The 12,429-nt window shown below is 41.2% G+C and overlaps 1 protein-coding gene across 2 annotated transcripts in view; it reads right to left on the bottom strand.

Annotated features, from left to right (window-relative positions):
- WDHD1 (WD repeat and HMG-box DNA binding protein 1) overlaps positions 1 to 11,081 on the bottom strand; it is a 31,892-nt gene extending 20,811 nt beyond the window's left edge. Inside the window, exons 1-7 of one of the 2 annotated variants that reach the window (XM_083611330.1) lie at positions 10,848 to 11,081; positions 10,219 to 10,304; positions 8,261 to 8,372; positions 3,771 to 3,922; positions 2,314 to 2,425; positions 1,585 to 1,635; positions 653 to 748 (exon numbers count right to left, since the gene is read on the bottom strand). In XM_083611330.1, the coding sequence (XP_083467456.1) occupies positions 653 to 748; positions 1,585 to 1,635; positions 2,314 to 2,425; positions 3,771 to 3,922; positions 8,261 to 8,372; positions 10,219 to 10,295 (600 nt within the window). In that variant the 5' untranslated portion in view covers positions 10,296 to 10,304; positions 10,848 to 11,081. The remainder of the gene's footprint in view (positions 1 to 652; positions 749 to 1,584; positions 1,636 to 2,313; positions 2,426 to 3,770; positions 3,923 to 8,260; positions 8,373 to 10,218; positions 10,305 to 10,847) is intronic. The other variant, XM_083611331.1, reaches the window with a different exon arrangement.
- Positions 11,082 to 12,429: the final 1,348 nt, after the last annotated feature.

Below are 12,429 nucleotides of genomic sequence, written 5' to 3'. Positions count from 1 at the left end.
AAAAAGCAGGACAGCTCTCATGGCTAAGACTGCAAACCCTCAGGAGCAATGGAGATTGATCCAACGAATGTCTGAAATCAGCGAAGCACATGCATACTACAGCAGCTATACCGAGTACCAGTCTTCCACAATGCTTCTTGCCATGAGAAGTGTGTCACTGCCCTCTGGCAAACATGACAAGTAGCCACCCTTCCTCCCAAATTTGAAGCTACAGAGGTGGCCAAAGATTTTTCTGAGCAAAAGATTAGCAAGCGTTATAAGTTACTTTTGGTTGCCCTTTTCGCTTTGTGAAAAGAGCAACCAATAAATGTAATTAATCGTGATCATCTATTGTATGGGAAGAGGTTCTTGTGCCATTTCATATGTTGCCCACTCTCTGCATCTGCATTACTTAGAAGACACAGCATTTATGACTGCGACAGCAGCACCTTCACCAACACACTCCATCCTTAATCCTGAGCAGGGCTCTGCCATTGTTCCACATGTTGGATTTCTAAACACTCAGCTGCACAGTGGCATCAGGGCAGGTTGATTTTCAGAGGAACAACAATTTGAAAAGATTCTAAAACATTTTCCTACCCATTGCTTTTCCAAATTTGTGCACGCGTGCACGCACACACACGGATTAAAACATATAAAGACAACTTGTTACCTTTCCCGTTTTGGGTTGCCACGCGTGTCTACATATTGTTTTTGCATTCACCACATCATTACACTTCTGCAGCAATGGCCAGTTTGTCTCACAACTCTGAAAGCAAAATAAGTTAATAGTGGTTATCCATCTTGAGATGAACTTTTTCTAAATATGATGAGATTCAGGTAGATAGCTGTGTTGGTCTGACACAGTCGAAATAAATAATAAAATAAAATAAAATAAAAGTCCAGTAGCACCTTAGAGACCAACTAAGTTTGTTTTGGGTATAAGCTTTCGTGTGCATGCACACTTCTTCAGATACTTAGCTGGTCTCTAAGGTGCTACTGGACATTTACTTTATTTTTTATTTAAATGTGATGAGTTTTAGATGAAGAGGGGTGCAATATAAGTCCCCACCCAAGGAAGGACAGATAGCCACTGTGGATCCACAGCCTGGGAGAATAAAAAAAAAGGTCTTCAACTATGCCAGTTAAGTATCTCTACATACTGCTACTCAAACTTTGAGATCATTAGGAACTTCGAGAAGTCAAATGGAGACACTTCCATCCCTTAACTGGAATGTTTCTTTAAAATGTCTGAACAGGGCAGGTGTGGAAAATGATATGTAGGACAAGCCATAAATTTGAATGATTTGGTAAATATGTACTCTATGAACCTGCTGTCTTCACAGTATATGTTCCTGGTTGCCTGAGTAGCCTGTGACCATTTTTCCTGTAAATAAACACTCTCTTCCAGAAGGCATGGGCCCTCTTGCACTAAACACAGAAGGGGGCAGTTTTTCTAAGAGCACGAAAACGTTAATATCTGAATACAGACAATGGGAGTTGGTATGAGGTCAATGCAGACATGAGAGAAATAAAATTTAAAAACCTACTTAAGCATCTCTTGTGGTAAAATTCCTGGTTTAACTCCAAGAAGTGGCATTTTACCTGCTCTGAAATTTTCCATACTCTCACTGACCCGTCACAGCTTGCTGATGCCTGTGCAAGGAAACATTTTTAGAGAGTCATTAGCCTCTGACCAACCAGCAAAGTACTACTGCATTAAGGTTTACATTGAAAACAGCAGCAAACAGTATCCTAAACGTATTATGCAATCAAACGTTCATGGACATACTGGTCTTCAAATGCATTAGCCTTTAAGGTACCCTTGATGTTTTCCTATCAAGTGTTGGAATAAATAGTTGAAAAAATCAAGTCTGAATTTGATTTTCATATTATCTTTTCTACTTTTCAGCATAGTTACAATTTCATGAAGTCATTTTGTCAGTGCCACATCATATATATATATATATATATATATATATATATATATATATATATGAGAAATATTTTGTTTGAAGGCACTCTTAAAAAGAAATGGTTGAGTATTTACAAAGCCATGACAAAATCTCATTTTTAAAAAGTGATAATGAACACTATAAACTTTTTATTAACATCTGACTGTCGTGTCTCTCCCCAAAGAATGCTGAAAGTCATAGTTATATAGCTTTGCAGGTTATTCTGTGCTCTATATATGTCACAAAGTAATTTTAGTTTTGAATTTTTAAATTATTAATTTATTTCATTAAGGAGGTTTTACAAAAACCACCTTAATTAAAATGTGTGATCCACTTTTAAGAGACAAGAGAAGAAAAAGTCCACTGGAAAAGTTGTTACCAGAAAAGTGTTCTTTGGATCGAATGACACACTTAAAACAGGTGCGTCATGTCCTCGAAATGTCTTTTGCTGGCTGCTGTCAGTTACTTCCACAATCTTCACCAGGAAGTCACTAGGGATAAGCATAATACTACTATCAGTTGTGCTATATAATGAAAAATTGAAAATCTAACTTTTATTGGAATAAATGAAGCTGTATTTCTTCCATTTAGAAATGACTCAATTACAATTACAGTGCAGATGTACCGTATTTTTCGTCCTATAGGGCGCACCGGCCCATAGGATGCACCTCGTTTTTTGGGGGGGGAAATGAATAAAAAAAAATTATTTCCCCCCCCCAGCCGCGGCTGCCGCCCCAAGCCTTGCGCACACCTGCCCGAAGCATGGGGCACCCTCTGGAGGGCTCCCCGTGCTTCGGGCGGCAGGGTGCCACCCCAAGCCTCGCGCGCTCGGCGGGACCTCCCGCCGGGAGTGCAAGGCGCGCAAGGCTTGCCGACACTCGCCGGGGCTGCAGGCTGCTGCCTGCAAGCCTTGTGAGCCCGCGGGACCTCCCGCCGGGCACGCGAGGCTTGCGGATAGCTTCCTGAAGCCTGGAGAGCGAGAGGGGTCGGTGCGCACCGATGCCTCTCGCTCTCCAGGCTTCAACGAAATCCTGCATTCGCCCCATAGGATGCACACACATTTCCCCTTCATTTTTGGAGGGGAAAAAGTGCGTCCTATGGGGCGAAAAATACGGTACTTTTTAAAAGGCACTGCATGTTTCTACGCAAGTGTGGGCACACAATTACTCTACCACAGAAAAAGTTAACCTCTGTTCAATCTCTGCAATTCAGAGATTCATTTGTGTTATCAAACATTATAGACATAAAAACCATTTTCATAATGCATATTAAAACTGTTGATTATAATGAACTACTAACTCTGACAAATTGTCTTCCTGCCATGAGCCCCTCAAGGCAATTACAACAAATTGATCTAATTTAAAATGACAATTAAGGACTCTTGAGAACCACCTCCACAAATATCACCTGCAAATGCTTATAACAAGAGCAAGAGGTAGAAAAATGGCAGTAAAAGTCGGCTGGAGTGCTTTAAGCTAACCTTCAGAAACTCAGTAAAGTGATAACTTATATCGTACACACTCTTCTGCAGCCTGCATTAAATTAGGTACAGCCGGACTCACTTCTCCACCAGATCAGTGCAAGAATGTAGACAGCTTCCTATGAGCAAAGCTGATGTGTTTTTCTCAAAGGAATGCCAATTATATGTAGAGAGAATATACAATGTTCTTGCAACAATCCCAACATTAAATACAATCAGCAGAGCATGCAAACTTTTTTCCTATCATACATGAACAGAATATTAAAACAATGTCTTCTATCCAAGGTTGCTGGTATTCAAAAGACATAGGGAAAGCTGTTTGTGTGTCTTTTCCTTCTACTTCAGAGTCAAATTACCTGGATCCAGCAGCTACTTTGCTCCCATCAGCACTGAAAACTACATGGTTTGCATTCATTGTGAAGCGTGTCAGGATACCATCTGGAGCACCCTCTGGGAATGTATGGATCTGGACAGTATTGTTAGAGACTGCCGTAATCAATCTTCCATTCTACAAATAAAGCAATGGGAGGGTCAGGTGATTTAAATAAACATCTACTGACTCCAGGAGCAGTTCAATCCACTTCAACCGGCTCCCACGTAACCATCCAGCCACAGCTTCCAAACATCTTATCAGTGTGTCTGGGGCAAGTCAGGATGGCCACCCATCAACAGATAGAATTGGGTGTCATCAGCATACTGATGGAAGCCCAACCCAAAACTCCGGACAAGCTGGGTGAGGGGGCACATTAAGATGAAGTGAAAAAGGACCTAGAAATATGGTCAAATTTGAAGCTTTCATTGCTAGGCCGTATTGCTGTGATAAAAATGAATGTATTGCCAAGAATGTTGTTTTTGTTTCAAACATTGCAAATTTTGGATAAAATGGACTGTTTCAAGAAGTGGCAGAGAGATATTTCTAGATTTGTCTGGCAGGGCAAGAAGCCTAGAATAAAATTTAAAATACTAACTGATGCAAAAGAAAGAGGTGGATTTGCCCTGCCAGACCTTAAACTTTACTATGAATCAGCCGCATTTTGCTGGCTGAGAGAATGGCTGCTTCTTGAATATACAGACATTTTGGATTTAGAAGGTTTGAACAATGTATTTGGGTGGCATGCATATCTGTGGTATGATAAGGTCAAAGCACATAAAGCATTTAAAAACCATATTGCCAGGAAAGCATTGTTTAATGTCTGGACAAGATATAAAGACCTACTTGAAAATAAAACCCCAAGGTGGTTGTCACCGATGGAAGCGAAGGCTCAGAAAAAGCTCAATTTGGAGGCCAAATGGCCGAAATATTGGGAAATTTTGGAACAAGAGGGAGACAAATTGAAATTGCAGAGCTTTGAAAAACTAAAAGACAAAGTGCGAGATTGGCTTCATTATTATCAAATAATGGAGGCATACAATTTGGACAAGAAAATTGGCTTCCAGGTGGAAAAATCAAAATTGGAAACAGAACTGTTAGATCCCAAAACTAAGATTCTGTCAAAAATGTATAACCTGCTGTTGAAATGGAATACTCAGGATGAAACGGTAAAATCTGCTATGATTAAATGGGCACAAGATGTTGGACACTACATTATGTTGGCTGACTGGGAGCAGTTATGGACCACAGGTATGAAGTTTACAGCATGTAATGCCTTAAGAGAGAATATTATGAAAATGATATACAGGTGGTACATGACACCAGTCAAGCTTGCAAAAATATATCATTTGCCTGATAATAAATGTTGGAAATGCAAAGAGACTGAAGGTACATTCTTTCACCTTTGGGGGACGTGCCCAAGGATTAAGGCTTTCTGGGAGATGATCTATAATGAAATGAAAAAGGTATTTAAATATACCTTTCTGAAGAAACCAGAGGCCTTTCTCCTGGGCATGGTCGGCCAATCGGTGTTAAAGAAGGATAGAATTTTTTTTATGTATGCTACAGCAGCAGCAAGAATACTCATTGCAAAGTATTGGAAGACACAAGATTTACCCACCAAGGAAGAATGGCAGATGAAGGTGATGGATTATATGGAACTGGCGGAAATGACTGGCAGAATCCAAGACCAGGGAGAAGAATCGGTAGAAGAAGGTTGGAAGAAATTCAAAGACTATTTACAGAAACATTGTAAAATTAAGGAATGTTAGAAGGATGCGGGAATGAAGTTATGTGGTTTTAGCAGTAATGTTTTAAAGGAGTATGTAAAAATGGGTTGTCAACAGGTGAGAATGTAAAGTTACAACATATTAAGATAAATGATTAAGATAAAAATAAAGATGGAAAGGATTTGCTGAATTAACTAACTGAACTAGAATACAAAAAAGGGAGGTGTGAGGAGGTCAAGGAAACAGGTAAATGAAAGATAAGTCATGGAAAAATTGATTTATTTTTTTAAGTGTTTTTATTTTTCAGTTTTTTGTAATTTTTTGTTCTATTATTATTTTTTCCTTATTTTTGTAATTTTGTGAAATTTTTAATAAATATTACCTTAAAAAAAAAAAAAAGAAAATCATCGGGGAGAGTATCGCACCCTGCGACACTCCACACACCAAGGAGTGGCGCGACGACAGTTCCCCCCAAAGCGCCACCCTCTGCCCCCCAACCAGAGAGAAACAAGCGCAGCCATTGAAGGACTGTGCCCTGGATCCCCACGTCGGCGAGGCGGTGGTCCAGGAGTTCGTGATCAACCATGGCGAAGGCTGCTGACAGGTCTAAAAGAATCAGCAGCCCCAACCTGCCTCGATCCAGCTGCCTGCGGAGATCATCTGTTAGGGCGACCAGAGCCATCTTGGTCACATGACCAGAGCGGAAGCCGGACTGGAATGGATCCAGAGCCGATGTTTCATCCAGAAACCCACCAAGCTGTTCAGCAACCGCTCTCTCAATCACCTTACCCAGGAACGGAAGATTTGAAACTGGGCGGTAATTGGATAGATCTAAAGGATCTAATGATTTTTTTTTTTAAGAGCGGGTTCACCACTGCCTCCTTCAATTCCCCTGGCAATGTCCCAGTGCCAAGGGACAAATTGATGGTATCCCCTTTTCAGTACTAATAAAGTTGTCAATACACTTCAGGGCGAATATACTTATTACTCAGCTGGGCTCAAAGACTGGCCAGGGTGGAGACTGGGGAGAGGCCATTCCTCCTCCCCCATTTATGTTCCCTTGGCAAATATGGGCTTGGGAATGTCCTTGCATGGATTACAAATTACAGTTAAATCTATTTCTAGGGAAATCCATATATATATGCACAATTGTAAAATTAACAACCATTGTAAAATTACCTCTTCAAAATACTTTCCATGTAAGAATAGCAAGCATCAGTCTAGTACAGGCATAGGCAAACTCGGCCCTCCAGATGTTTTGGGACTACAACTCCCATCATCCCTAGCTAACAGGACCAGTGGTCAGGGATGATGGGAACTGTAGTCCCAAAACATCTGGAGGGCCAAGTTTGCCTATGCCTGGTCTAGTTACGTCCTATAATTGGATGCTGTATCAGATTAGCCACTAAAGCACAAATTCAGTAACGACATGAGGTTGGGAGCAGCAAACATGAGTCCCAGGGCCAAAATGGTAAGAGGGAAATAGTAAAATGGTCACCGTAAACACACAACAGCACAATAACTTTAATGCTGATGGTGTTACAAGTAGCCAGGTAAATTTGCAAGCGCAGTATAACCAGCCTTTAATAAAAGATAAAGATTTGAAAAATTTAGGGGGTGATTTTCTTATAATAGTAGTCTCATTTGAGGCTAATAATAATAATAATAATCTCAATTATAAGTATCAATTGAGTTGCTTTAACTTGCTGTATTCACAAGAGGGCAGACTTGGGCAAGGTTTCACAAATAAAATACTTATTAAAAACTGCAGTCTGAGTATCAAATTTAACAAAATGATAATATTGCAATGAAGAAAGTCTTGTTAAACTGTGAAACAAGAGCCCAACTTAAATTAGCAAAATAAAATGTAGTGTAAATATTGTTTCAGAAAGGAGTTGCTGATGCCAAACATGTGGATTTGTATTGCTAATGTTTTACTCATCTTTTTCTATTTTTCCATTAAAACAGGAAACATAAAATAATTATTTTGTTTAAAGAAACGTTCCACCCAACTCTAAATGCATCTACTGTCTGCTGGCGTTAAAACAGAAGACCAGGGGTCAGCAAACTTTTTCAGCAGGGGGCCGGTCCACTGTCCCTCAGATCTTATGGGGGACCGGACTATATATTGGGGGGGGTGAACGAATTCCTATGCCCCACAAATAACCCAGAGATGCATTTTAAATAAAAGCATACATTCTACTCATGTAAAAATCCATGGGCCAGATTGAGAAGGTGATTGGGCCGGATTTGGCCTCTGGGCCTTAGTTTTCCTACCCATGCAGAAGACGATACAAATGATAAGTGATACCTCTTTCAATTAAGTTAGCAGTTTTGAACACCCTGCACAACACTGAAAAGAAAGTTGCTACACCAGAAGTTTTTACTTGTCTAACGAGTTCACAGACAATTTGTAGCACAGACAGCCTAGGTGAATGAAGCGAACCAGCTGTTCCAATTTACAAAAGCTTTTGTGCCTAGTCATAATTCTCATGTCACAGGTAATCAAGTCAGTGACTATATTCAATCCTGACATAATAGACTGCATAGCAGAAGCAACAGGTTGCTCAATTATTGCTGACTTCCAATCAGAATAAAGCACAGCTGTGAAAATGACCTCATTGTAGGTATTGCCTAATGCACAAGGCCTATCTGATGACACCACTTTTACAAAGGAGCCCTGCACACATACTGGAAGAACCAGAATATCTCCAAGTTCCCGCTGTATAGTTCATAACTGCAGTACCTTGAGAGCAAACGAGTAGGCCTTTTCTCCCACGTTAATTGACTTGGGGTCATTGTCATCCAGGCTTTCCCAAATCCTGACATCTCCATCACTGCCGCATGTTACAATACAGCTATTCAAAGAAACAAGATCAATCTTACACAAACATGTACGAAACTGTATCAAAATTCTTCACAGTTTTCACTAAAGTAAAACAGTGGTGGAAGTTTCTCTGCAAACGCTTTCATTCCTCAGAAACAATATACAGTGGTACCTCGGAAGTTGAATGGAATCCGTTCTGGAAGTCCGTTCGACTTCCACAACATTCAGAATCTAAGGCGTGGCTTCCGATTGGCTGCAGGAAGCTCCTGCAGCCAATCAGAAGCTGTGGAAGTCGCATCAGGACATTTGGGTTCCAAAGAACGCTCACAAACCAAAGCACTCACTTCCAGGTTTGCAGCGTTTGGGAGCCAAAACATTCAACTCGCAAGGCGTTCGGGATCCAAAGTACGACTGTAAATTGATCACATGAAGAAGGTGCTAGCTTTGGTGTCAACAGTCACTATGGACGACACTGTAAAAAGATGAGGTGTCCTACTAAATTTCAGGTGACTACTTCGCATCTCAACCTTATAGATTATGGTGATAAAACAAGGCATAAGGAAAGAGGCAATCTCTTGAATACATGCAAAAAACCCAACCTTGGGCAGCAAGACCATACAATTAAACCACATGACTTCCCCCAAAGAATCCTGGGGAACCCTCTCAGAACTACAATTCCCAACAAACTGCAGTCCCCGGGATTCTTTAGCTGAAGTCATGTGGTTTAAATGAATGGTGCATAGTAGGCAAATTGCTTCCTCCCTCATGAATTTAACTATCAGTGGTTACTTGCCACAATGGGTATGTGCTGCCTCCATAGTCTGCTTCTAAAAAACAGCTGCTGGAAACTACAAAGGGGAAACTGCTGTTGTGCTCGGGTCCTGCTTACGGATTTCCTACAGTCATCTGGTCAGTCACTCTGAGAACAGGATGATGAACTAAACGAGCCATGAGCCTGATCCAGGAGGGCAGTTCTTATAAATCTAGCACCAATGATATCCATTTTTGCAGAGCTCAAACTACATCACTCTAAAAAAGGACAGCACCCTGGCTAAGTGCATCTGTTTTGGCCACCAGGCCATGACAGTTTGTCCTCATTCCTCTGTTGCTTTTCACTGCTGTGCCACCTGGCAGAAAAGATGAACGTAGAATCTGCTTGCACTGAGATCATGCAAATCCATCTGTGCATGACTGTACTATTCCTAGTTGTCAATGGAGTATTCAGTTCCACACAATGCTGGAGTTCCCTTGTAATTTGGCAGCAGTCATTCAGATGGGATAGGCAATAAAGGCACAACATCACTTTGACCCATAGCATAAACAAAAATCTTTGGGTCTTAAGAATTATGAAGTCATTTATTTGTTCTTCACATGAAACAAACACTGTGGGAAGCCAATAACAATCGCTTCCTGCCATCTATACCAGGAATGAGGGACCTATGATCCTTCAGATGTTGCAGGACTCCAAACCCCACCAGTCTTAGCCAGCATTGCCAATGGCTAGTGATGTTCTAGATTCAGGTAGGTAGCCATGTTGGTCTGACGCAGTAGAAATATATATAAAAATAAAAAAAATGTCTAGTAGCACCTTAGAGACCAACTAAGTTTGGTCTTGGTATGAGCTTTCGTGTGCATGGTATATGAAGAAGTGTGTATGCACTCGAAAGCTCATACCAAGAACAAACTTAGTTGGTCTCTAAGGTGCTACTAGACTATGTTTTTATTTTTATATATATGGCTAGTGATGTTGTGAGTTATCCAGAGGGCCACAGGTTACCCACCCCCAACATACACACTGTGTGTACATTAATCACATGCAACTGGGTTGCAAAATTAGTGCAACTTTTAACACACACCCAAGGCCCTCAGTCACTTACCTCCCAATGTCATCAAAGCAAACATCTGTGTGACCTTCTGTGTGGCCGTATCTCATTGGCTTTTGTGACAAAGGCATATTCTTTATCTAGGTTACAAAGTTAAAAATGGCTTCAAGCAAAACAATTACAAGTGATTTAACAGGTCTTGTTTTTGAGTTCAAAAATCACCAAATCTACAATTACGTTCAAACTATTTTTATTTATTTTTTAATATAACGTCATTAGCCTGCATGAAATTTTACAGTGTAACACAACCAAAAGGTTGCCTGTAGAAGCTTACTACCTAATTTTAGGCTGGGGGGGGTGTGAATAGGAGAAGTGGAGAGGCAATAGTAGTAGACAAATGTAAAGGTAAAGGTACCCCTGACCATTAGGTCCAGTTGCGGACGACTCTACGGTTGCGGCGCTCATCTCGGTAACATATACAGTAATAAAAAATGCCTACAGACTGCAATTTCATTATAAAGAATCTCAGTTACTATACTATGGACAACTGTATTAGTCCTTTTTCATCATTTTGCCACAGACACAGTACTTTAGGATAGGAAAAAGTCAATAACTTATTCCGCATGTTATGAAGGCTTGGCTATTATTAGACTCCTTTCCTTCCTTTGTCTTGTTATGCTTACGTTTTCTTCCGTCAGCAGCCCCTCGACGAAATCTCCAAATGGGCGGTTTTCTAATCGGTGCCAGTGATTTGAGGTAGAGGTAAAAGCAGTGCAATTCCAGATTCAGTGACCTGCAGTGAAAGCGTATAGTCCCGTAAATGCAAAAACCACAGTGCGACATACATGCAAGGCGATAAATCATCATCATCATCACAACATTAGGAGGGTTTCTTTCACAAAGAAGACAAGAAGCAATGACATGGGTAGCGCAAATACTTTGGATTACACTGTTTAGAAGCACACCTTTTGTAAAGGTATCAGCCATACAGGTGACTCTTCACTCAAGGAGTTGCCAGGCTCCTGCTTACTCTCTTAGGAGGGCACCAAATTCCCAGGATCCCAGCTTGGCTGCCACTTAATCCGAAACAACTTGCACCCAATGCTGCCTCATAATGTTTTGTTTGAAAGGGGGGAGGGTTCCCCACAAAGTCTGCTACTTGGAGAGGTGAAGAATGGAGAGAGAAAGGAAGTCAGAGAGACAGCAGTCATCTCTTCTCACACCCCCTTTTTTTGCTGGAGCACAAAAAAAGGGAAAAGGAGCAGCGGGGAAGCAGTGGAGACACCAAGAAATAGGAGTGGGGTGGGAGGCCACTTCTAGGCAGGCAAGAAAGAAAAATAGCAGCACACATGTCAATGGCAGGAGTTCAGAAATAGAGGGGGAAGTGGGGCAAGCTGCTCTTCTCTTTATCTGCAAGCCGCCTTAAGTCCCTGTCTGGGGAAAAGGTGGGGTAACAACACAATAATAATAGCAGGTCCTTGTATGGGGGGGGGGTTGCTTGCACCTCACCATAATAATAATAATAATAGCAGGTCCTTGTATGGGGGGGGTTGCTTGCCCCTCACCAAATAAATAATAATAATAATAATAATAATAGCAGGTCCTTGTATGGGGGGGTTGCTTGCCCCTCACCAAATAAATAATAATAATAATAATAGCAGGTCCTTGTATGGGGGGGGGGGTTGCTTGCCCCTCACCAAATAAATAATAATAATAATAGCAGGTCCTTGTATGGGGGGGTTGCTTGCCCCTCACCAAATAAATAATAATAATAATAATAGCAGGTCCTTGTATGGGGGGGTTGCTTGCCCCTCACCAAATTAATAATAATAATAGCAGGTCCTTGTATGGGGGGGTCGCTTGCCCCTCACCAAATAAATAACAATAACAGGTCCTTGTTTGGGGGGGGGTGTCGCTTGCCCCTCTCTGCAAAATAATAATAATAATAATATAAATTATATCAGGTCCTTGTTTGGGGGGGGGTGTCGCTTGCCCCTCTCTCCACAAATAATAATAATAATAAGCCCTTGTTCAGGGGGTTGCTTGCCCCTCTCCACAAATAAAAATAAAAAATCAGGTCCTTGTTTGGTGGGGTCGCTTGCCCCTCTCCACAGATAATAATAATAGGTCCTTGTTCAGGGGGTTGCTTGCCCCTCTCCACAAAATAAAATAATAATAATAGGTCCTTGTTCAGGGGGTCGCTTGCCCCTCTCCACAAATAATAATAATAATAATAGGTCCTTGTTCAGGGGGTCGCTTGCCCCT

Source organism: Podarcis filfolensis, assembly GCF_964270895.1.
Source record: "Podarcis filfolensis genome assembly, chromosome: 1".
Lineage (NCBI taxonomy): Eukaryota > Metazoa > Chordata > Lepidosauria > Squamata > Lacertidae > Podarcis > Podarcis filfolensis.
The sequence above is the reverse complement of the archived record's forward strand: the minus strand, read 5'-3'. Positions and strand labels throughout refer to the sequence as shown.